The sequence below is a fragment of the Dipodomys ordii genome, unplaced genomic scaffold (assembly GCF_000151885.1).
Source record: "Dipodomys ordii isolate 6190 unplaced genomic scaffold, Dord_2.0 Scaffold110, whole genome shotgun sequence".
NCBI lineage: Eukaryota > Metazoa > Chordata > Mammalia > Rodentia > Heteromyidae > Dipodomys > Dipodomys ordii.
In genome coordinates, this window is record NW_012267326.1 from 6,214,339 (window position 1) to 6,239,988 (window position 25,650).

The window sequence follows — 25,650 nt, forward strand, 5'->3', positions numbered from 1 at the left end:
CTGTGGCTCAAGTGGTAGAGCGCTAGCCTTGAGCTGAAGAGCTGAGGGACAGCGCCCAGGCCCAGAGTTCAGGCCCCACGACTGGACCCAAAAAATAAAAATAAAATAAAAATAAAATAAAAATAAAAAGAAAGACTCAGCAATGAATGTACTTAAAGAGATGTTATTGCTTTAAGGTTCAAAGTAATAAGAAATATAGCTGTGCAAATAGCCAGTGACCAAAAAGCTGTCCTCATATAGTATCCAGTATGTTACTTTAGCAATGATACCTAACAGCGGATGTGAAGAAATTTTATAAATGATTCCTTTATCTCCCACTTCCTCTTGTTTCTCTTTCCCTTTTGCCTCAATCTCGCTCCTTTTTTGCTGTACTAGGAATTGAACACCTGCCAAGTGTCCTATCACTTGTCACAACCCCAGTCCTTTCTGGTTTTTAGTTTTTCAGATAGGGCCTTGCTAACAGGGACTGACTTGAACTAGTTCCTCCTATCTTCATTTCCTGAGTAGAGAGGATTATATACATGTTCCAACATTCCTAGTCTCTATTTTTAAAAGTATCTCCTTCCTCTAAAAGGAAGTTCCTTGCTTCTCTCTATGTGAAATCATATATTAAGTGATAAATTTTAGCTTAAGAAACCAATTAAACAGGATTAAAGATACACTGCTTTCATTTTTGGCCACTTCATCTTAGAGGATCTTTTTTTTTTTTTTTTTGGCCTGTCCTAGGACTTGAACTCTGGGCCTGGATGCTGTACCTTAGTTTCTTTTGCTCAGGCTAGTGCTCTATCACTTGAGTCACAGTGCCACTTCTGGATTTTTTGAGCAGTTTACTGGAGATAAGAGTCTCATAGACTTTCCTGCCCAGGCTGGCTTTATTTTGATAGTCAGATATCTGCCTCCTGAGTAGCTAAGATTACAGGTGTGAGCCACAAGCACCCAGTTTAGAGGATCTTATATGACCCATTCTACTCAAGGAATTCTTATCCACCCTACTAAGAAGAAAATCAGACTAGCATCTAAAAGCATAAGAGGAGCACAGACTCAAGGTAAGGCAGAACAAAAAGCCTATAGGCAAAATGAGAAACAACGCAAAACCAAAGCCTCATCATCTTCTAAAGAACTGGCTAACAATAAGGAGGGGAGTGAGGTGGGAGTAGGAGAGAGGTGCCTTGCATACCTTTCTAAGGAATGAGTCTGCCATTCTTGTAACAACAGATCTAAAAATTCAAAGGAACGCCTGAAAGATAAAAGTTAACTTATAATTAAATTTTGCATCAAGCAACTCATCAATACATTCCTGTGTAATTTTGTATGGCATAGTTTCTAGATATTTAATTAAAGAGTATCTTATTTTAACATCCAACTTTTTCAGTGCTAGTTTAAAGAACTGAAGATTTCCCCATAAATTTAACTTTAAAATGTTTATTAAATATAAAATTTAACAAATTCCACTCACACTAGCCACTGAAGACACATAATGATAACCAAAGACATGAAATGACAAAATAAGTCTTTTTGTTCTACATTTTGTTTCCTTAAATATTAAGATATATGATTTTTAAAAAGCAAGTTTGTTAAAAAAAAAAGCAAGTTTGTATATATTTTCTCATAAGACCTCTAATTTTCAACTCCAGGTGTTTCTTCCTTGGATCACTGCTTTGTTTTCTTTACTAACATCTTTTATGCACCTGTCCTTAAATAGTTGCTCATCTGGTGGAGCCAATCTTACCTTGTACCTGGCTCTATCTGATGTAATTCTTACATCTAATCCTTATTTCTAGCACTGTTTCTTTGCTTTAGTTAAGTTTTAGCCAGCTCATAAACATGTCCACATAGGCAATGACTATCAAGCCCAATTTACAAAAGATAAATTAATTTTTGCCTTCTCCAATCTACTCTTTTAGTACATATCATACATATTAGGAAATAATAACAGGAAAAGTTAACTGTGCTCAAAGTGATAAAGCTGAGATACCAATGCTGGGGCTTTGATTCCAATGTTAATAATCAAAAGCACTTGATATCATACCTCTAGTCATCAAGTCTCATTTCCACAAATGAAAAATGGATTTTGATTTATTAACTAATATCTCCTTCAATCATCAATATAGCTGTATTTCAAATTTTGCCTTCTTCAAATTTTTTTTGGCAGAAGGAGGAACAGTACTGGAGTTCAACTCAGAACCTTGTATTTGCCAGGCAGATACTCTTCCCCTCAAGCCATGCCTCCAGCTCTCTGCCTTTCTCTTACATGAATTATAACAACTCCCACTAAAACCAGTGCTTTTCACTATACTATGGATTTTCTGCAAGGCAACTTTAAGAATTAGTTAACAATAACTCTTATACTAAATAAGAATTAAACATTATGCAATGTGAAAGTTATATTAAAAATTAATTTTCAAAGCTCACCTCCTCACTGGAACTGATTTTGATGTGCAGTTGCTTGTTATTAAAGGAATAAGCCTAGGTACATGAGTATGCTGAAAAAGATGTTTCAGAAAAGGATGAAAAATACTGTGCACTTCATGTAGTCCTTTCTTCTGTGTGCCTTACATTCAAGTACTTAACTATGTTATGACAAAACAAAAACTTTAAGTCAGATTTCAAATTAAAGTAATAGTAATCATGTTACAGTTTCAAAAGGACAGCTGAGGATAAAGTAATATACTACAAAGACAAATGAATTGCAAAACTGTAAATAACTGTTAGGCGAGTATCATTTATGGAAAAAGGAGCATTAAGAGGAACCTGACATGAATTCATGTTTTCTAAACTACCTTTGTTACTGCTGGTAGAAATAATAATTGTATGTTATCAAAACAGAGAACCAGAGTGAGTCAATATTCTTAACTATTGAGAATACAGTTTGAAATGGTGATTCTAACAGAATTTTCATTCTGGCTAAATCATATCTACTACAATTCAAATACAAGTTTAGTAATACAAACTTGTAGACACTAGCAACTGTTTTTTTTCTAGTGAAGCAAACACTAAAAATTTCATTAAAGATACTGTACAAAATGGCTACCTAAGTGTACATATTAGATGCCACAAATCTATTTGTCTTCTGAGCTAATGGTAAAGGTTGGGTTACCTAGGAAGCAAGCTCTGAGATGCAGCTTAGTGTGCAGAGAATTTAATATACCCTTGGGTATTTTTACCCATGGAAGGAAGAAAAAACAGAAGTAGGCAACTGAGGAAACCATGATGAGATCCAGTAAAGTTAAAATGGTTTTCAGAACAGCTCCAAGTTGGTCCAAGATACTTCCATATCAGTCAGTTTTTGGATATAAGCCATAGTAAAAAGGGGAAAGACCCTGGAAAAGGTAGTTCCCTTTAGCATAAAAATCCTTGAAGATACTGTCTACAAATAGTGCTTCTGCCAGCATTGGTGATATAAAGGATTTTTTTTTTCTTTTAAATGTTGGCTGTACTGGTACCAGGGTATTCTTACCACTTGAGTCACATTGCCAGCCCTTTTTGCTTTAGTTGTTTTATAGGTAGAGTTTGGAGTTTTTTGCTGAGGGCTGTCCTAGTCCTGAACTTCTTATCAATGCCTCCTGCGAAGCATGAAGCACAGGTGCACATCACATTGCTTGGCTCATTGAGTGACAGTAGGCCTCACTTTTTTGCCTGGGCTGTCCTTGAGCAGTGGTGTTCCTAAATGTCAGCCTGCAAAGTAGCTGCAATTTCATGTCCAAGCAACTAGACTTATTTAAAAAATGTAGAACACTTTAGCAACACTTTATGAATCTGTGTCTCACCCTTGCACAGGGGCCAGGCTAATCTTTTATACCACTCCAATTTGAATATATGTGATACTGAAATGAATACAAGAAATAATCCTCTCAGCTTGGCACAGTAGCTCATGGCAGTATGTGCAATGATAAAAATAACATTAAAAAAAAGAGAAAACATAAAGTCCAAACAAGAATGGCCCAAAAGCAATTAAAAAATGGGATATGGGAATATAGCAACAAACACTGCTAAATGATAGAAATAGTTGAAAATTACTTGCTAAGTGTAATATAACCATTAAGGGAGCAAGAATGCATGAACAGGATAAAGATATACTTTTTAGGTGCTTATTTTTGCTTTGTTTTGATTTTTGGAGAGTCCAGGTTATTCTTGAACTTGAGATCTTCCTGATTCAGTCTGGAATGTTAGGATTTGAGGAATGTATCACTACATCCATGAAAATATTCATTTGTTTTGGTGGTGGTCCTGGGGCTTGAACTCAGGGTCTAGATATTGTCTTTGAGCATTGTTGCTCAAAACTAGTGATCTATCATGTTAGAAAAATTCCACTTCTGGCTTTTGATTATTAATTAGAAATAAGATTCTCATGGACTTTCCTGCCTTGGTCTGGCTTTGAATCACTATCCTCAGATCTCACTCAGCCTCCTGAGGATTGCAAGCGTGCGCCACTAGCAGCCAGCTAAAATGTAAGAGCCAGTAAATGAAGGTTTTCTTCTTAACATTGACAAAGAATAAGGAGCTTCTAAATTATGAAAATGAAATGGAATAGGCATGATGGACAGTGAATAATAAAAAAAACTATTGTAATAGTAAAAATACTATTTCAATAGTCAAAAATTTGAAAATAAAGCACAAACACAAACCATGTGTATGTTCAGTATTTACATTTTCTATTTAGTATTTACAATTTTGGGTGACTTATGGTTGTACTAGCATAGAATAGAAATTTGGAAATGTATATGCTAGAAAAATGATAGAGAAACAGAATTTAAAGGGAGAGAATTTTTTTTTTTCAGTCATGGGGCTTGAACTCAGAGTCTGAGCACTGTCTCTGAGCCTCTGTTCAAGGCTAGCACTCTACCACTTGAGCCACAGCATCACTTCTGGTTTTTGAGTGGTTAATTGGAGATAACAGTCTCATGGGGACTTTTCTGCCCAGGCTGGCTTCTAACCAAGATCCTCAGATCTCAGCTTCCTGAGTAGCTAGGATTACAGGTGTGAAACACTGGTGCCCTGCTGAGAATTTTTTTTTAAGGTGTAGGCATTGTCAAGATATTCATTATGAGAAATACTAAGATTTGTTGTTTTTATTGCTGCTTGTAATATTTGAGATTGTACACAGGATGCACAACTATATATATGGATATGAACTATATTGCGTATTTAAGCATATTTGCTTTATATTATCTACATGTAATATAATAATTATGTATTTTATTATCAGAAAAAAAAGAAATAAAAAGTGATGTTTCTTCTTTGGAGCTTAATAAAATACTAATGATTTATGTAAATGCAATAGGAGAGGGAGGGAGGGGAAACCTACCCGAATGATGAATCTGATTGCTGCACATCCAGAAGTTGCCATGACTTTTGCACTATTGGGGACAAGATTAAAAAGTGTAGGTACAATGGCTTCAGCGCCATGATCAAACTTGTTTCCCAAAACTGTTGAAAGGTGGCTACAAAAGAAAACAAAAATATTTTTAATAGTTTAATCTTAAATATAGATAAGATCATTTTCAATAAAGTATTTTTCCTGAAAGGGAAGTCCAAATACTATATGTTCTTTTCTTTTTCCTATTTATCTCTTTAGTTTTTCCTATTTATCTCTGGTCAAACTATCAGCTCTAAATTAACATCAAGAAAAATATCAGATCTGTTTACCATGACTTTTGGTCTTGATTCATCAGATATTTCAATTTTGATGCCCAGTAAGAGTTCAAAATATTTTATAATATAGTTCAAAATATTACTTGAATCAATGTTCCTTGAAGCATTCTCTATTTCTATTAACGATACGTCTGTTTTTTCCACAAAATTAGTGCTTGACATTTTGGGGGTTGATCTCTAGTTGGACTTTTGTTTTTGTCGATCGTGGGGCTTGAACTCTGGCCTTGGGTGCTGTCCCTTAGCTCTTCAGCTCAAGGCAAACACTCTGATGCTCGAGCTACAGCGCCACTTCTGGTTTTCTAGTGGTTTTACTGGAGATAAGAGTTTCATGGACTTTCCTGCCGGGGATGGCTTTGAACCGCGATCCTGATTTCAGCCTCCTGAGTAGCTAGAATTATAGCCATGAGCCATTGGCACCCAGCCGTTGGATGGGTTTTTTTAAGGACATCAATCTTTTCTTTTCAAATTTGCAGAAAAGCAACTAATCGAGACTTTATCTGAGTTAGTTAAAACACTCACAAAGTATGCTGTAGTCATTGGCAGTTGTAGCAATAATTGTAGTATTGGTCAATTTCAATATTTTTATATGGCATCTAATTTAAAATACATGGTTAGGCAAAGTACTGGTGGTTTATACCTATAATCCTAGCTACTTCAGGAGGCTGAGATTAGAAAGATCAAGGTTCAAAGCTATTCTGCACAGACAAGTCTAGAAATTCCATGTCCAAACAAAGAAAAAATTGACCTGGCGGTATGGCTTAAATGGTAGCATGCCAGCCAAGTAAGCAAGGCCTGAAAGCTGAAGGCTTGCAGAGTTCAAACCCAGAAATGGCATAAACAAACAAAATAAAATACATGCTGCTTAAGAACTCTAAAAACTCAGGTTGTTCATTAAAAGAGGCACTCAGATTCAGACCTGTTTAACAGTGTCCGGTTATAAGGTCAATTGTAAAATGCCTCAATTCACAGGTGAAAAACTCAAAATCAGGAAGATGTCTCTTATGTATGGATATTGTCTTCCTCACAGAGTATGAATTTTGTTCTGGTAGGCCGGTAATATACCTAGAAGTCAGTTTGATTTTTATAAGCTTATTGGGAGAAATGGGGTCTAGAGTAGACTTGTATATTGGATCTGGTTTAGAACTATTCCTATATATTGGTGGCCTTTCTGGGATCAAGTTAAGGATGATATAGAGTTATAAAATACTTCTCTTTTCTTAACTAACTTCCTTCCTTCCTTTCCCTCCCTCCCTTCCTCCTCCCCCTCTCTTTTCTTTCTTGTTCTGGGGCCTGAACTCTGGGCGCTGTCCCTCAGCTCTTCAGCTCAAGGCTAGCACTCTACCACTTGAGCCACAGCGCCACTTCCGGCTTTTTTCTTTTGGCTTATGTGGTGCTGAGGAATCCAACCCAGGGCCTCATGCAAGCAAGGCAAGCACGCTACCACTGAGCCACCTTCCCAGCCCTATTTTTTTTTATGTTGGTCCTGGGGCTTAAATTGAGGGCTGGGCACTGTCCCTGAGCTTTTTGGCTCAAGGCTAGTACTCTACCACTTGAGTCATAGCTCACCTTCCAGTTTTTTTTTTGGTGCTTAGAGATAAGAGTCTCACTGACCTCCGCCTAGGTTGGCTTCAAAGCACAATCCTCAGATCTCAGCCTCCTGAACAGCTATGATTATAGGTGTGAGCTACCTGTGCCTGGCAAAATATTTTTTCTTTAAAAAAGAATCATACTGAGGACCCCAAGATGGTGCCGAAACAATAGGAAATCACCCTCTCTCTAACCAAATAGAGCATAGCGGTGTCCCAAGAGATGGAAACAGCAAAAAATCGAACAAACAGCGAGTCACAGAAACCGGAGAGGAAAAAGAAAAAAGCTCATATTGCATACAAAGATGTAAACTCGCCCCTCGCAGAAGCGCAGCCAAGCTGCTAAAAGCCACCCGCGGCCTGCCAGGGTTTCAGGATCACCAGCAGACTGCAGAACTAGACGCAGAAAACTCCTACAGCGGGACCTGGGCAGCACAGAGAGAGACTGAGACCAGAGACAAAGCACAGAGACACCCAGACCCGGAGAGCTCCTAACAGCACCACGGCACAGCCCACAACTAGTCCCAGGATCAGTGAGTACCCGCTCCCGATCCCCCAATAGGAGACCAGCTCTGGTTGTGACCCATAGAACTTGACCTGCCCAAGAAGGAACATCACACTTTAAAGGGACCAAGAGGCCAGAGCCTTTCCCTCCCTCCTCCCCCACTCCAGTAGGAGGCCACAGGGACTCATACTTGATAGGTGCTAGGACTGTGCGCTGCCCACAGCACTGGCTCTCAGGAGTGCACGCACAGGGCAGCAGCTGGCGGGAACACTATTCGTCCCGGCCAGGATCTGCCAAGTGGGTGTGCCAGCGTTTCAGGCCCGTTAGGAAGCATGACAGGTGGAAATACAGCCAGCACACCCCTACTGGGAGGCTCCGGCCCCTGGAGGGAGCTGTGGAAACTACTGCCCTGTCTACAATTGCGATTTGTGTGAGTGCGGGGCACAAACATGCGCTTCAGACGAGGCGCTCCAAGCGGCGGGCCAAACCTTCTGAAGCCAACGACCACCCCAGACACCTGAATTTAACTGATTACAATCCTCACTGCAGACTGGACAGAGTTTCTTTCAGCCAGTCCAGGGCTGAGTGCGCCCACAGTCACCAGCCAGCCTGGGGACCCAGGTTGGGTGGGCGACCCAGTGTGAGCCAACCCAGAGTCAAGCGAAGGCTGCCACCTGTCGACCAAAAGCAGGCAGACCACTAATGTGTAAGTCACAGTGAAAAATTACAAGATTCATGAACAGTCAAGACAGCAAACCAATCCCAAAAGCCAACAGCAATCTGGGAAAGAACTCCAGTGACAGTGAAGAAGAAATGAAGGACAAAGACCAATTAAAGAGATGATGGCAGAAATGACCAAAGGAATAAAAGGTGAAGTCCATGAATTCAAAAGAGAAATGCAGACAAAAAATAGACATGATAAACACCTCATTAAAAGATGAAATCAAAACTTTAAGAACCGATATAGGAACCATAAATGATTCAATTTCCAAAATACAAACCACAATGGAATAATAACAGAATAAATGAGATGGAAAACAGAATATCAGGAGTTGAAGATAAAAGAGAGGAGCTGCAGAAGAAAGTCACAGATATGGGGGGGAAAACACAACAGAATTTACCAAAGGGAAGTCCAAAAACTGGTAATCTTTGTATAACTAGGGTCAGTAAGGGGAGGAATACCAGAAGAGAGGGATGCAACACTTATTCAATGAGATTATTACTGAAAATTTCCCCAATCTTAAAAGAGAAAATCTTGGGGGGTGGGAGGGGTGGAGATGGGAAGGGATGGTAAGGGGAAACAAAGGAGGAGGCAACAATGCTTGATAAGAAATGCACTCATTATCTTGCCCATGTAATCCCTCTGTACGGTATTTTCACAATAAAAAAAAGAGAAAATCTTATCCACATAACAGAAGCATACAGTATACCTACTAAACAGGTCCTAGAAGAAACATGTCTAGACATATCATAGTAAAGACACTAGACCTGAATTGCAAAGAGCTGATTTTAAATGCTGAAAAATCAAAGAAGGAGCTATACTACAATGGAAAGAAAATCACAATCACTGTGGACCTGTCCACATAAACCCTCAATACAAGGAGAGCCTGGAAAGGTACCATCCAAGTCCTGAAAACCAACATGCCAACCCAAACTGGTATATTTAGTCTTGAAACTAGAATTCACATTCAATGGAGAAATTAAAACTTTTAATAACAAAGAAAAATTCAAGGAATTCATGAACAATAAGCCAGCACTACAAAAATATATATTAAAAGGAGGAATACAATCTGAAGAAAACAATTAAGATCAGGGCACCTCATCATATAGAAATCATTAGGAGATCAATTTAGTAGGCACAGAAAAAGGAAAGGAGCAAATGGCAGGAAACATAACACATCTCTCTATAATAACCAAAAACATTAATAGACTCAATTCACCAATCAAAAGAAAACAAACCACACAATAGATCAGAAAACAAGATCCATCCATTTGTTTCTCCAAGAGACGCATATCACAACCAAAGACAAAAACTCCCAGTGAAGGAATGGAAGACCTTCCATGCAAATGTACCCAGCAAAAAGGCAGGGGTCGCCAATTTGATATCTGACAGAATAGACTTCTCATTAAAATCAGTACAAAATGACAAGAAGGTCACTACATATTAATACAGACAACAATCCAAGAAGAGGGTATCACCACCATCAATTTATATTCACCAAACAATGGAGCACCTAAATATGTTAAACAAATACTCTCAGACTGACAAAACAAGATAGACTCAAATACGATAGTAGTGGGAGACTTTTAATATCACATTCTCACCAAAGTACACGTCAACCAAACAGAGGATAAGCAAAGTAGCCTCTGAACTAAATATCCCAGACGGACTTAAGAGACGTCTACAGAGTTTCCCACCCAACAATGACCCAATAAACATTCTTCTCAGCAGCCCCTGGAACTTTCTCCAAAATAGATCATATCATAGAATTTAAGCAAATACAAGAGGATTGACATAATCCCTTGTATTCTATCGGACCAGAGTGAACCAAATCAGTTCTCAACAACAAAGCACACTGCAGAAATTACTCAAATACATGGAGGCTAAACAGTACACTACCGAATAACACCTGGGTCACAGAAGAAGAAATTAGTAAGTTCCTACAATTCAATTCAATGAAAATATATCTCTGGGACACAGCAAAAGCAGTCCTGAGGGGCAAGTTCATTGCTCTGAGTGCACATATCAAGGAATTCATGAACAATAAGCCAGCACTATAAAAAATATATTAAATATATTTACTTGAGTAAATAACCTCATGATGCAACTAAAACTGTTAGAAAAGCAAGAAAAAATTGAACTTAAAGTTACTAGATGGAGCAAGATAAACAAGGTTAAGTGCAGAAATTAGTGAAATAGAGAATTTTTTTTTGGGGGGGGGTCCGGTCGTGGGGCCTTGAACTCTGGGCCTGGGTGCTGTCCCTCAGCTCTTCAGCTCAAGGCTAGCGCTCTACCAGTTGAGCCACAGCGCCACTTCCGGCTTTTTCCTTTTTGCTTATGTGGTGCTGGGGAATCGAACCCAGGGCCTCAGGCATGCAAGGCAAGCACTCTACCATTGAGCCACCTTCCCAGCCCTGTGAAATAGAGATTTTAAAAACTATAAATAAAATTAACGAAACAAAAAAGGCTGGTTTTTTTTTGAAAAAAATAAAACTGACAGACCCCTTGAAAGATTAACAAAAGAGAGGAGACCCAAATCAGTAAGATCAGGGATGCCACAGGAAAAATTACAACCAACATCCAAGGCAGCTAAATGATCATAAAGAATTATTTCCAGAATCTATACTCACTAAAGAAGGAAAACCTAGCAAAAATGGACAAATTTCTAAAGAAATACAAATTGCCCAACTGAACCAAGAAGATATAAATCAACTAAATAAACCAATAACATGCAATGAGATAGAGGAAGCAATCAGAAATATTCCAATAAGGAAAAGCCCAAGCCCACATGGATTTACCACAAAATTCTGTAAGACTTTTAAAGAGGAACTAATACTCATAATCAAGCTCTTCCATGAAATAGAAGCAGAGGAAGCAATCCCAAACTCATTCTATGAAGCAATATCACAGTCACCCTAAAACCAGGTAAAGATCCAACCAAAAGAGAACTACAGACCAGTGTCTCAGATGAATACAGATGAAAAGCTCAATAAAATATTAGTCAACAGGATCCAGAAAAAAATTTTTTTTTGGGGGGGTCCAGTCGTGGGGCCTGAACTCTGAGCCTGAGTGCTGTCCCTCAGCTCTTCAGTTCAAGGCTAGCACTCTACCACTTGAGCCACAGCGCCACTTCAGGCTTTTTTTTTTCTGCTTATGTGGTGCTGAGGAATCGAACCCAGGGCCTCATGCATGCAAGGCAAGCGCTCTACCACTGAGCCACCTTCCCAGCCCCAGAAAAAAAATATTTTAAACTCATACATGATGACCAAGTAGGCTTCACTCCACAGATGCAAGGCTGGTTTACCATATACAAATCAATAAATGTAATTCACCATGTTAACAGAGCCAAGGTCAAAACCACATGGTTATCTCAATGACGCAGAAACAGCTTTTGACAAAATAGAAGATTCATTCATGTTAAAAGCTCTGGAGAGAATAGGAATAAAAGGAACATTCTTTAAGCCAGTAATAGCCATATATGACAGACCAAGAGCCAATATCATACTAAATGAGGAAAAGCTAAAACCATTTCCCCTAAAATCAAGAACAAGGCAAAGATGCCCACTCTCTCTACTCCTTTTCAATATAATCCTGGAATCTTTAGCCATAGCAATAAGGCAAGGGAAGGACATTAAAGGGATCCACATAGGGAAAGACGAAACTATACCTATTTGCATATGACTTATACCTGAACAACCCAAAAAACTCCACTTCCAAACTCGAAGAACTTATAAACCACTTTGGCAAAGTAGCAGGATACAAAATGAACCAACAAAAATCAGTTGCCTTTCTGTACACCAACAATGTACAAGCACAAAGGGAAGTCAGGAAAACAACCCCATTCATACTAGCTTCACAAAGAATACAAAATCTAGGAATTAACCTAACCAAAGATGTAAAGGGCCTATTTAGTAAAAATTATAAAAATCTAAAGAAAAAAATCAAAGAAATGAAAGGCCTTCCATCTTCATGGACAAGTAGAATCAATATTGTGAAAATGGCCATACTGCTAAAAATGATAAACAAATTCAACACAATCCCCATAAAAAATCCCAATGAAGTGCTTTACTGAAACAGAACTATCCAAAAATTCATATGGAACAACAAAAGACCTAGAATAGCCAAAACAATTCTAGACAAAAGAAAGAATGCGGGAGGGATCACGATACTGGATTTTAAGCTCTACTATAGAGTAATAATAACAGAAGCTTGGTATTGGCACAAAAAGAGACCCAAAGACCAATGGAACAGATTAGAAGACCCAGAAATAAAACCACATATGTACAGTCAGTTGATATTTGACAAAGGAGCCAGAGACATACAGTGGAAGAAGCATAGCCTCTTCAACTATTGGTGCTGGGAAAACTGGGCGACCACATGCAGAAAACTAAAAGTGGACCCCAGCCTGTCACCATTCACTAACATCAAGTCAATGGATTAAAGACCTTAACATCAAACCTGAATCTCTGAAGCTACTGAAGGACAGAGTAGTAGAGACACTTATAGGCACAGGCAGGAGCTTCCTGAACAGAATCCCAGGGGCACAACAGATTGGAGAGAGACTTGACAAATTTCTGCACAGCTAAAGACATAGCTACCAAACTAGAAAGACAGCCAACCAATTGGGAAAAGATATTTACCAGCAATATATTAGACCAAGGCCTAATATCCATTATATACAGGGAGCTCAAGAAACTAATCCCTCCCAAATCTAACAAACCAATCACTAAATAGGTAAGGGAGCTAGAGAGGCTTCTCAGAAGAGGTAAAAATGGCAAAGAAACATGAGAAAATATTCGACATTCCTGGCCATAAAGGAAATGCAAATAAAAACAATGCTGAGATACCATCTTACCCCAGTCAGAATGGCCTATATTCTGAATTCAGACGACAACAAATGCTGGCAGAGGATGCACTGCTGGTGGGAATGTAAACTAATACAACCACTCTGGAAAGCAGTCTGGATGTTCCTCAGAAAACTAAACATAGAAAGACCCTAAGACCCAGCCATACCCCTCCTAGGCATGCATCTACTTTGAGCAACAGGAACTAGGATACAAAGACACATGCACCTCCATGTTCATTGCTGCACTGCTCAGAATAGCCAAGATATGGAAACAACCCAGATGCCCCACTACAGATGAATGGATCAAAAAATTGTGCTACCGGCTGGGAAGTTGGCTCAGTGGTAGAGCTCTCGCCTTGCATGCTTAATGCCCTGGGTTCGATTCTTCAGCACCACATAAGCAAAAAAAAAAAAAAAAGCCGGAAGTGGCGCTGTGGCTCAAGTGGTTAGAGTGCTAGCCTTGAGCTGAAGAGCTGAGGGACAGCACCCAGGCCAAGAGTTCAGGCCCCACGACCAGACCCCCCCCCCAAAAAAAGAAAATTGTGCTACCTACGTACAATGGAATCTTACAGAGCCATCAGAAAGAACAAAATAATGGCATTTGCAGGGAAATGGATAGAACTAGAACAAATCATGTTTAGTGAGGTAAGCCAAGATCAGAGAGACAAACGGTACATGGTCTCCCTGATATGTGGATATTAGATTCAAAACGCAACAAGATAGGACAAAGTAAACAGGATTCAAGAAACTTATACACAGTAAAACCAAAAGAGGTCAGTCTTGGGAGAATAACACCAAATTGTAATACCCAAGCACCTTTTCATGTGTATAAAATAATATACAGACTGAAAAGAACCCCAAAGACAAGGAAACGAAGGATCTCTTCTTAATATGTCCTATTGTTTTTGGATGAGTGTATATTCTTTACCCCACATATGGTATATACATGTGCATATCTGAGGGAAGTTGGGAGAAGGGCACAGAATCAGTGGAAAACAGGTGAAAAAATACAGCAGAGGGACCTATCAGCTGTACTAGACATGGATGAAAGTGAACTAAGCAATTCAAGGGTGGTAATGGGAGGAAGGGAATGAGAGAGAAAGAGGGAACAGCTGATGGTAGGCAAAAGGAAAGAAATGCACATATTACCCAATTTGGAAGAAATACTTTTATTATTAAAGTTCATGGAGTTCATAAACTTTGCAGATTAACATGATGATCATTATAAGGTTAAAATGTGTTTGTGACTTTAGCTAAGTATAACTACATCACAGTATTGTGAAATTTATGTAGTCACTTAATCTCAATAAAGAAATGTTTTGAAAATAAGAATAATCATGAAGCTAGGCACATGTGGCACATGCCTATAATCCTAGCTACTCAAAAGGCTGAGACCTGAGAATTACAGTTCAAGTTCAGCCCAGGCAGGAAAGTTTGTAAGCCTAGTATTTCTAATTAGCCATCAAAAAGCCAGAAGTGAAGCCGTGGCTCAAATGGTAGAGTGTTAGCCTTGAGCAAAAAAGCTCAAGGACAGTGCCCAGGTTCTGAGTTCAAGCCAAGGACTGGTACGCATGCATGCATGTGCGTGCATATACACAAACAAATCCTAAGTATTAAATCCTTACGTATAAGAAAAATAATTTTTGGGGGTTATCGTGCTATTGCTTTACCTAATAAGCAATGAATCAATGAGTACTAAATTCATTCATTAAAAAATACTCAGCCAAAACAAATATACTTACGCCACAGTAATACAAGCTTCCCGGACCACCTGGGATCTAAGGTCCTTAGCTGATAGTTTAAGTGCTCCATCCAACAAGCGCAAATGTTGGAAAAAGCAATCATACTGTGCAGCTCCAGCAACAAGCAGTGATCGGATTTTCTTAAGCTAAAAGAAAAAGAATTTTTAATATTTAAATAAAAGGTGGCAGGACAAAAAAAAACAAGCTACCTGAACTATACCATTAGTGTTTTTAAAAGTGAAATGTATGTTTCATTTTATTTACATAAGCATATTTGGACACTTAAAGAATATAAATGTACCTTGTAAATAAACACAAAAACAAAATGCCTTCTGGAAAAGAACTTTATAGATTTAGTATTATGTAGGTATAAATATAAATACAGTTTGCAGTCATTGAGTAGTCTTTTTAAAATTAGGTAAAACATAGTTTTTATTTATTTATTTATTGTCGGTAGTGTGGCTTGAACTCTGGCTCTTCAGCTCAAGGCTAGCACTCTACCACTTGAGCCACAGCACCACTCCTGGTTTTCAGGAGGTTAACTGGAGATAAGAGTTTCACGGACCTTCCTACCCAGGCTGGCTTTGAATTGTGATCCTTAGATATCAGCCTCCTGAGTAGCTATGATTACAGGTGTGAGCCATCAGTTCCCAGCTAAAACACAAAATTGAAAGTCTCTCTTGCTTTTCTTTTCTTTTTTTAAATTGCAGTACTAAAAGTCAAAAACAGGGCCTCATTCATGTCAGGCAAGCTCTACTTTGAGACTGCATATTGAGCTACATTCCCAGCCCAGATAGCCTTTTCTTTCAACAGCCACATTTGAAAATTTTATTCATCCATAAGCAAGTGTATAAAATAAAAAAGACTCACCATCAAGCTATCATCATGTCTATATCATACTCTGTGAAGGAAATGGTTCTTTTATGTAGACTTTCAGCATTACACTTTAGAAGTAGACTACTATGTCTTTTAAGCATAAATACCAGCTATATATGATAAACTTTCATAATTCAACAGAGAAACATACAGGTACATATCTAAGCTTACAGATATACAGAAACTAAAAGTTTACTTATCTTAACCATTATTATATTTAATCTCAGATTTAACTCAGAGATTTCCTAAATTTTAGAATATCTTTTAAAACCAGATGAATTAAATATGTCAGTGGAAAAAATTGCTATGGATATTAGAAAAAAATTTAAAAGAATAGTTCTATAATCTTGGGGTATAGACAAGTGAAAAATTATAAGTAGAACAGAATTTTCAAAAGAGATCTAAACAAAATTAACTTAAAAAAAATCATAATGGGGTAGAGAGAAATACCTGTAACACATGATATCGTATAGTAAATGTCAATAAAATAAGAAAAAAGAGAATCCAATAACTAAATTCATCAAATGGTAAACAATCTAGGAAATTACACATAATCTAAGGAATAAATATATAATCTAATATGCTATCACTAAATATCTCACTAAATATTAAGTACCTGACATCTATAATTAGGTGTACTGAATGGATATTTGTTAAGTGAAAAAAGCAAATTACGTATCTACATGATCTCATTTGTTTCTATAAAGATATGATGGTTATCTTTTTATCTTGTTATACATGGCTGAATACATATACATAGAAAAAAGTACACACTAAAACCAGTTCTTATTTCTAGGGGAAATTCAAAGTAAAACAAAAGAGCTTCAAGTATAAAGTTTATGTTTTATGCTGACAACAATTTATCTGCACTGCTTCTCTAGAGAGGTACTTCTAGAGATACCTGGACAAAGATCTTCCTGTTGCTGGGTACTGGTGGCTCATGTCTGTACTCCTAGCTACTCAGGAAGTTGAGATATGAGGATCTCGTTCAAAGCCAGCCTGGGCAGGAAAATCTGCGAGACTCTTATCTCCAACTAACCACCAGACAACCTGAAGTAGCCCTGTGGCTCAAGTGGTAGAGTGTTTGCCTAGAGCTGAAGAGCTTAGGGACAGTGCCCAGGCTCAGAGTTCAAGCCCTAGGGCACGCGCGCACACACGCGCACACACGCACACACACATCTTCCTGTATTAGACTTGTCTCAGAACTGAAAAAAGAGTATGAACCACATTTAAAGAAATATTTGGAGTAACACTGCCTCTATTAAAGACATTATTGAAACCAGCATGGTAGCTTATGCTTATAATCTCAGTTATACCAGAGGTAGAGAATGGGAGGATCATGGTTTGTGGCAGCCAAGGTAAAAACAACAAGCTGGGCATGCATGTACTTCAGTAGTCCAGCTACCAAACCATAGGGAGGACGGCTACAGTCCTGAGGTTAGTCTTAGGCAAAAGTGAGTGATACCCCCCAAAATAAACTAAAAGCAAAACAGGCTGGTTATGTGACTCAACTATTAGTCCCATCAAAAAACAATTTTTTTTAAAAAACACTTAAGCATTTTAAGGTATTCAGATTTTGTAACAAGAAGTAGGTGAAAGATGATCTGTGCATAGTTATTTGTTCAAAGACCTGTTTGACTTAATTAATACTAATGGAGACTTATTTTTTCATGATCATCTAGATGAAGATCTCTGGGAACAAAAAGAAATCTTTAACTGGAACCCCTTCTCTGGATACTCAGGGCCTGAATGCTGGTTCTTTTGCTCAAGGGTAGCACTCTACCACTTGCACCACAGTTCCACTTCTGGCTTTTTTTGGTAGTTTAATGGAGATAAAGAGTCTCATGAACTTTCCTGTCTGGGCTGACTTTGAACTGTGATCCTCAAATCTCAGCTTCCTGAATATCTAGGATTATAGGCATAAGCTACTGGTGCCCAGTTCCTTCTTTGGATTCTAGAGTACTCTGAGGTACTCATTTAGTACATGTAATCCAGTTATGTAAATTTGATGAATCTATAAAATTTAAATTAAGATATATGGTGTATTGTTAATACAAAATTTAAAAGTTTATAAAAATTTCATCAAAGAAAAAAAATAAAATAAAAAATAAAAACAAACATTTCATAAAAGAATTTAAGGTATTCTAAACTTGAGGAAATGAAATCTTTTAAAAAAATCATTGGTGATAATATTGATCACATTCATTGGAACAACAACAACAAAAAAAACCCTAGATAAATGGACATACTCTTTTATTACTTGGAAGACACTGAGCCTGTAAGAAAAGGAATTGCTACTCCAACAAATCTCCCATTACTTGAAGTTGGTGTTGAGAAGCAACCATGCAGAAGAGTTCTAGAACTCATACTTTCTTGGTCAGTCAACAAACTCTTCAAGTAAAAAGTGGGTAGGGCTGGGAAGGTGACTCAGTGGTAGAGCGCTTGCCTTGCATGCATGAGGCCCTGGGTTCGATTCCTCAGTACCACATAAGCAAAAAGAAAAAGAAAAAAGCTTGAAGTGGTGCTGTGGCTCAAGTGGTAGAGCGCTAGCCTTGAGCTGAAGAGCTAAGGGACAGTGCCCAGGCCCAGAGTTCAGGTCCCAGAACTCCCCCCCCCCCAAAAAAAAAGTGGGTTAGGCAGTAAAAATGAGAAAAAGGTAACCTAAACCAGAAAATGTCTATCAGATCAATGCATCCTCCAGAAAGAAATTACTGTCACTCAAATACTCTATTATATTGGTAAATACCATACTTTCTATGTGTTTAAAAGAAACTCTAGAAAGAAGAAATGAGGAATGAGAAAATTAAAAAAGCACTTACTGCATTGGCACGCTGATCCCAGTCATGTTTGTCATCTGACAGTATTTCCCTGATTTTATTTAATGTTTCTTCAAGTTCTCGACTAGAATAAATCTTAAAGAAAGCATTAAGAATTTTAATAGTATTTCTTGCCATAAATAACAAAATAATGTTTAAAATAACCTTTTATATAGTAAGTCTATTTCCCACTGTAGGTCCATTTAAAAAATAATGATAATAAAGTAAGTGGTTTTCATTTATTCTTCTTCCTTGTTACCCCTTTTGTGCTCAAAGACATGTTTTAAGTTAGTTTTTCTCTTCTTCTAATGAATGTAGCCAAGATATCCACTACATAATTTGTTTCCTTTTTAAGTAGATAGGTATTATTATTCCTTCATGAATTTCACAAATATTCACATAAGCTATGCTGGACATTAGGGAGACTATGGTGAGCAAAAATAGACATAAAATATTTTGTCTGCCTATGGACCTTATAATCTACAATCTGAAACACTTAGCAATTGATCAAATGATATAAAATATGAAACTACAAATAGGTTAAGTACCACAAAGGAGAATGAAAGGGCCATAAAAATCTACATATAATAGAAAGTTTGCCCTAGTCTGGAGAGTCAAACTTAGATTTATAGCTAAAAGAGAAGGCAGCGTATAAAGGGATTTGGTATTCTGTAGAGTGACTAGCATGTGCAAAGGCTCATAGTTCTAGCTACTAGAAAGGCTAAGGGAGGGTTGAGGTTCTAAGTAAGCCAGGGAAGAAAAGTTGAGAGGTTCCAGCTCCCATTTACCATTAAAATGCCAGACAGGCAACCACCAGAAAACTGGAAATGCTGCTGTGGCTTGAAGTGGTAGAGCAATAGCTTTGAGTGAAAAAACACAGGGATAGCACCTAAGCCCTGAGTTCAAGCCCCAGGACTGACCAAAAAAACAAACAACAACAAAAATCAGTGTGAAAAGAACATTTAAACATTCAAACCACAATCATGTCCATTATAACAGAAAAAAACAACGGTGAGAGCAAAACTGAGGAAATGAGATTTATCTTACTCTCTTGTAAGAGTGTGGTACAAGAATTCTAGGGTAAAATCTAGTCACATTTAAAAGATTATAACCATGCAATTCTACTCTTATGTTTATGTTCTAAAGAAACTCCTGCAAATATGAACATGTGTAAAAAAATGATTGTAACATACAATCTGATTTATCTTTTGAACAAAAAGGATAAATTGAGGTCTGTTCATATAAAAGACTCCCATTTATCAATCCAAATGAATGAAATAGGATTACAAATTTTACATTGTGGAAAAATACTAAAACAATACCGAGTAAAAAGTCAGACTGTATGAATGTTATGTACAATCTAAAATGTATGTGTGTTTTTAAGACATTGAAATAGTATTTTTATTTGCAAATATGTTTATTCAGTATTTCTATGTGAATAAGTTTCAAAGTTCTATTGTCAGCCAACCTTCATTCTCTAGAATCAAAATGTGGACTTCTAAGTTAGTTGGATATTGACATGAAATGTGACTCAACACTATGGATTCAATTTTACTTAAGTTATAATTATCTGAAAATCCGACTATACCAATAAATATGGCTTGGTAACAAGTCATATATCACTTATATAATATCTTAAGGAAAAAAGAATTTAAAAAAAGATAAAACAAATGATATGCACAGGTACACAGGTACACAGGCAGCCTTACCTGAATAGAAGGGACATCTGTAAAAGCTTTTATAAAATCATCTTCATCAACGGCTCCAGCCCCTCCTTCTTTAGAAGCACCTGCTAATCAGAAGGAAATTAATTCAGAAAAGATGGAAGGATCTTAAATGCACGTAAGTGGCAGAAGCCAATCTGAAAAAGTTAAACCTACACAATTTCAGCAATACAGCATTGTATAAAAAGCATAATTATAAAGAGAGTAAAAAAACAACGTGGTTATCAGGATTTTACAGGAATGTGAAGATGAATAGAAAGAAGCTGCATTTATGAATTTTGACACTAAAACTATTCTATGACTCAATGGTAGCTGCATGTCATTTTACATTTTCAAAACCAGTATAAAAATGCAACATCAATAGTGAACTCTGAGCCCAGCACTGGTGGCTTATACCTACAATTCTAGCTACTGGAGAGGGTGAGATTTAAGAATCACAGTTTGAAGTCAGGTTGGGGAGACAACTTGCCACACTGCTATCTACAATTAACCAGCAAAAAGCTAGGAAGTATGGCTCAGAGGGTAGAATACCAATTTGGAGAAGTGAGGAAGGGTGAAGCAAAGAAGAAAGGCCCAGAATTCAAGCTTCAGTACAAGACGGAGGGGGAAGACAGTGAACCTTAAGGAAACGGGTGTGCTTTGGTGATGGTTGCCTCAATATAATCCACTGATTTTAGCACAAGTACCACCAGGCAGAAGGGAGGTTGTGGAAGGGCAACCAGAAATAGGTGGGAACTGTTTTAGTATATGCTCTGTTTTGTTGTGAGCCTAAAACTGCTCTTAAAAAGAACATGTGCTACATGAAAGGGATTCATATAGGGAAAGAAGAAGTCAAACTATCTCTATTTGCCAATGACATGATCTTATATTTAAAGGACCCAAGAGGCTCTATCCCCAACCTCCTAGAGCTGGGATCAATAACTTTGGCAAAGTAGCAGGATACAAAATCAATCCATCAAAATCAGTAGCCTTCTATAGATCAACAATGTACAATCAGAGAGGGAAATCAGGAAAACAATTCCATTTGCAATAGCCTCAAAAACTTTATGAATAAATCTAACCAAGGAAGGAAAAGATTTCTATAGTGAAATCTATAAAAATCTTAAGAAATTGAAAACAACATCAAGAAATGCAAAGACCTCCCATGTTCTTGGCTAGATAGAATTAATATTGTGAAAATGTCCATACAGCAGACTCTACATGGAAAATGCACCCTGTATTTTGTGGGCAGGAACAGGATAGGGAAACTGGGGTAAAGCAAAGAAGGGGTGATATTGCCAAAAAATGTACTCATTACCTGATTTATGAAATGGTAACCACTTTGCACAACACCTTAATAATAACAATAAAATTATATTTTAAAAAACTTTGTTAAAAACAAATTATAGTACAATATTGAAGAAGGTGATGGACAAAAAAATAGGAAATTTAGGGTTTTTTAAATTGGTATTAAGGTCAATGTGAAGAATGTAACACTTAGGTTTTTTTTTTTTTTTTTTTGGTTCTGGTCCTGGGACTTGAAATCCAAGGCCTGAGCACTCTCCCTGAGCTTTTCTGCTCAAAAGCTAGTGCTCTATAACTTGAGCCACAGCTTCACTTCCAGCTTTTTGATTGTTAACTGGAGATAAGAGTATCATGATCTTTCCTTCTCTGGCTGGCATCAAACTTGGATCTTCAGATATCAGCCTCCTGAGTAGTTAGGATTACAGGAGTAAATCACTGGTGTCCAGTAAAACCTATTTTTGAGGGCTATTCTAGGTATTACAAAGTGTTGAAAAACTGAAGCTTTCAGGAAAGTCACAGTACATGGAAGTTCATTGTTTTTCTGTTTAATATATACTTTTCTTTGAGATGCTGGGCCTAGTATTCACCTAGATTTTCATGTGTTTTTTGTTGTTGTTGTTGCCAGTCCTAGAGCTTGAACTCTGGGCCTGGGTGCTATCTCTGGGTTCTTTAAGCTCAAGGCAAATGCTCTACCACAGAGCCACTTTTTCTGTGATTAATTGAAGATAGAAGTCTCATGGACTTTCTTGCAGGCTGACTTTGAACTGTGATCCTCAGATCTCAGCCTCCTTAGTAACTAGGATTATTGTTCTGAACCTCTGACGCTTGGCTGTTTTTAATATACAAACTAGTAACACTGCAGACCACTTACTTAGGGTAGTACCTAATTCCAGTATTTCTAACCTTATTGAATCAGCACCTTGTGTCCATCAAAGACACCAAAGTACCCTCTTCTTAGACTCATCCTTCTCTAAGTATCTAAGTTTCAATAATCTTAAATATCTCCGTTTCTATGCATTTTTATTGTTATTGTAAAGGTGATGTAGAGAGTAGTTACAGTTACATACATCAGATAAAGAGTTCATTTCTTTGTCAATAGTGTTACCCCTTTCTTTACTCTTTCCCCCCACTCCATCCATCCACATTATATAGTTCATTTTCAAAATAGTACCTAGTGATTACCACTACTGCATTTATCTTTTGTCCCACCATTTCTGTGTCCTCCCATACCCTCCAAAAACAGATAAATGAACAAACAAGACAAAACAAAAACAGCAGCAATAACAACAAAACCCTCATTTCCATTTCCTGGAGTTTGTGTATTTACATGAACAGCTGCACATAGGTATTATGACTTTGTGTTCCTCTATACTAAGAATATCCTCCTCATTTGTGGTAGCTAGAATGTGCCTATAAATATTCCAGTAAACACACTGGGTGAAATAAATAAATAAATAAATGATAAGTATATTGGGACATGAGATATTATACTGGTGGCTAGGCCTTCATACACTGTGAGAAAAAAGGAGGATATTCTTAAGAGAGGAACATAAATATCTCTGAATCTTGAGGGCAGTAGCTGTTTCATGTAATCACCTCCTTTATTTTATTATTTATCTATTTATTTATCTATCTATTTATTTATTTGGCCAGTCCTGGGGCTTGAACTCAGGGCCTGGGCACTTGAGCTTCTTTTGCTAAAGGCTAGCACTGTAACACGTGAACCATAGTGCCACTTCTGGCCTTTTCTGTTTATGTGGTACTGAGGATTCGAACCCAGGCTTCATGCATGCTAGGCATCTACTACTACACCACATTCCCAGCCCAGTTGCTTCCTTTATATTTTACCTTTACACATTTTAAATTTATCAACACCATTTAGCAATTTGTACAGAGACTGAGTACATTTAACCTGAAATGCTCCAAGATCTGAAACTTTAAATAGCAACATGATGCCACAAATGAAATTCTTTCACTTCACAAGCAAAATTGTTAAATAAAATTATACAAAACATGGACAGGTACTGATGGCTCATGGCTATAATCCTGACTACTCAGGAGGCTGAGATCTGAGGATTGCACTCTGAAGTCAGACCAAGCAGTAAATTCCATGAGGTTTTAATCTCTAATTAACCACCAAAAAGCAAGAAGTAGAGGTGTGTGGCTCAAGTATTAGAGTGCTAGCCTTGAGCACAAAAGCTCAGGGTCAGCATCTAAGACTTGAGCTTAAGACCCAGGACTGGCATTGGCACATTCTCTCTCTCAAGTTATGGGTATAAAGTATATATGAAACAAAATTAACTTTATATTTAGTCTTAGGCACCAATCCTCCAAGTATAATACTATATACGTAGGAAAATTACAAATTCTGAAAAGCAAAACAAAACAAAATCAATCCAATAAATAAAGCTGACATACATTCTAGGAATGTATATATATGTAGAGCGACATATATATATGTGTGTGTGTGTGTATATATATATATATATATATATATATATACATACACACGCACACACACATATTTTTTTTCACAGCCATGAAGAAAAATAAAATCATGTCATCTGCAGAAGATGGGTATAACTGGAAGACATCAATGAGACAAGCCAAGCTCAGAATACAAAGTATCATATGTTTTCATTCATGAGTGGAAACTACATCTAAAACACAAACATGGCCCAGAGTTCGGGCTAGAGTTTGGGCTCCAGGACCGACAAACAAAAACAATAAAAAAAAAAACTTTAAAAAAATAAAAAAACCCCACAAACATATATGTGGATATGTATATGTAATGATGCATATGTATATGTAATGATGGGATTAGATAGATACAGAGAGGCAGATAGATAGGATAGATATACAACACTAGGCTAAATATGAGGCTAGTTAGGAGAAGATGGGGAGAAAGGAAAGGAGAATGGAATTATAGCTAAAGTGGGGCACACCTTTTAAACTTTAGGAAGTGCATATCAAATATTTAGCCTGGAAATGTCATAAGATATATTATTTTCTTTTCAACAGTTTTTGTTTTTTCAGAAATATGTATATAAAAATGTATCTAAATAGAGAAAATTCAAACAAATTTGGAAAATGACTGGTTATAAACACAAGTAATGAGTGCTTACACTGTATCAACTTTGTTATGTGCTCAAAATTCTTCATAATAAGAAGTATGGGAAACCATTCACTACAAAGCTTGCAGAGCTGCAATTAAGCCATAGGAAAAAAAGGAGAACTGCAAAAATTGACCAAAATATGTAGGATAGTACTGCAGAGGAACAAAGGATGCTTTATATAATTGCACAGACTCAATTGGCCACGGATTAAAAACATAGATTAAAATGGGCATGCTGCCATTTTATACAAAATAAATTCCAAATATACAAAATAAACAAGTTACATGAAAAAATAACCAATGTTTTAAAATAAATGAAACTATTTTCGTAGAGATTGAACAACAGTCCTTATTCAATACACTAAATGTTGACATCAAAAGGACATCAATTACTATTGATTGGAATATATTGTAAACAAGTATGGAAATACAATAATGAAATCCTCCCCTGTAAAACTAATGTAACTGCCTGGCAAAAAGGCTATTTAAAAAAAATTAACTTGAACAAATTAAGTTCTCTGAAGCTCCATTAAGAAATAAACTTGGGGGCTGGGAAGGTGGCTCAGTGATGGAGTGCTTGTCTTGCATGCATGAGGCCCTGGGTTTGATTCCTCAGCACCACATACGCAGAAAAAGCTGGAAGTGGCGCTGTGGCTCAAATGGTAGAGCACTAGCCTTGAGCTGAAGAGCTGAGGGACAGTGCCCAGGCCCAGAGTTCAGGCCCTACAACAGACCACCCCCCCCAAAAAAAAAGGAAAGAAACAAACTTGAAGTTGGTGTCAG

General features: G+C 37.3%; 1 protein-coding gene across 1 annotated transcript in view; it reads right to left on the reverse strand.

Moving 5' to 3' along the window:
- Clasp2 (cytoplasmic linker associated protein 2) overlaps window positions 1-25,650 on the reverse strand; it is a 203,186-nt gene that overhangs the window by 95,820 nt on the left and 81,716 nt on the right. Inside the window, exons 9-14 of the mRNA XM_013028474.1 lie at window positions 20,454-20,533; window positions 18,748-18,840; window positions 15,053-15,198; window positions 5,306-5,441; window positions 2,413-2,483; window positions 1,178-1,237 (exon numbers count right to left, since the gene is read on the reverse strand). Coding sequence (XP_012883928.1) covers window positions 1,178-1,237; window positions 2,413-2,483; window positions 5,306-5,441; window positions 15,053-15,198; window positions 18,748-18,840; window positions 20,454-20,533 — 586 coding nt within the window. The remainder of the gene's footprint in view (window positions 1-1,177; window positions 1,238-2,412; window positions 2,484-5,305; window positions 5,442-15,052; window positions 15,199-18,747; window positions 18,841-20,453; window positions 20,534-25,650) is intronic.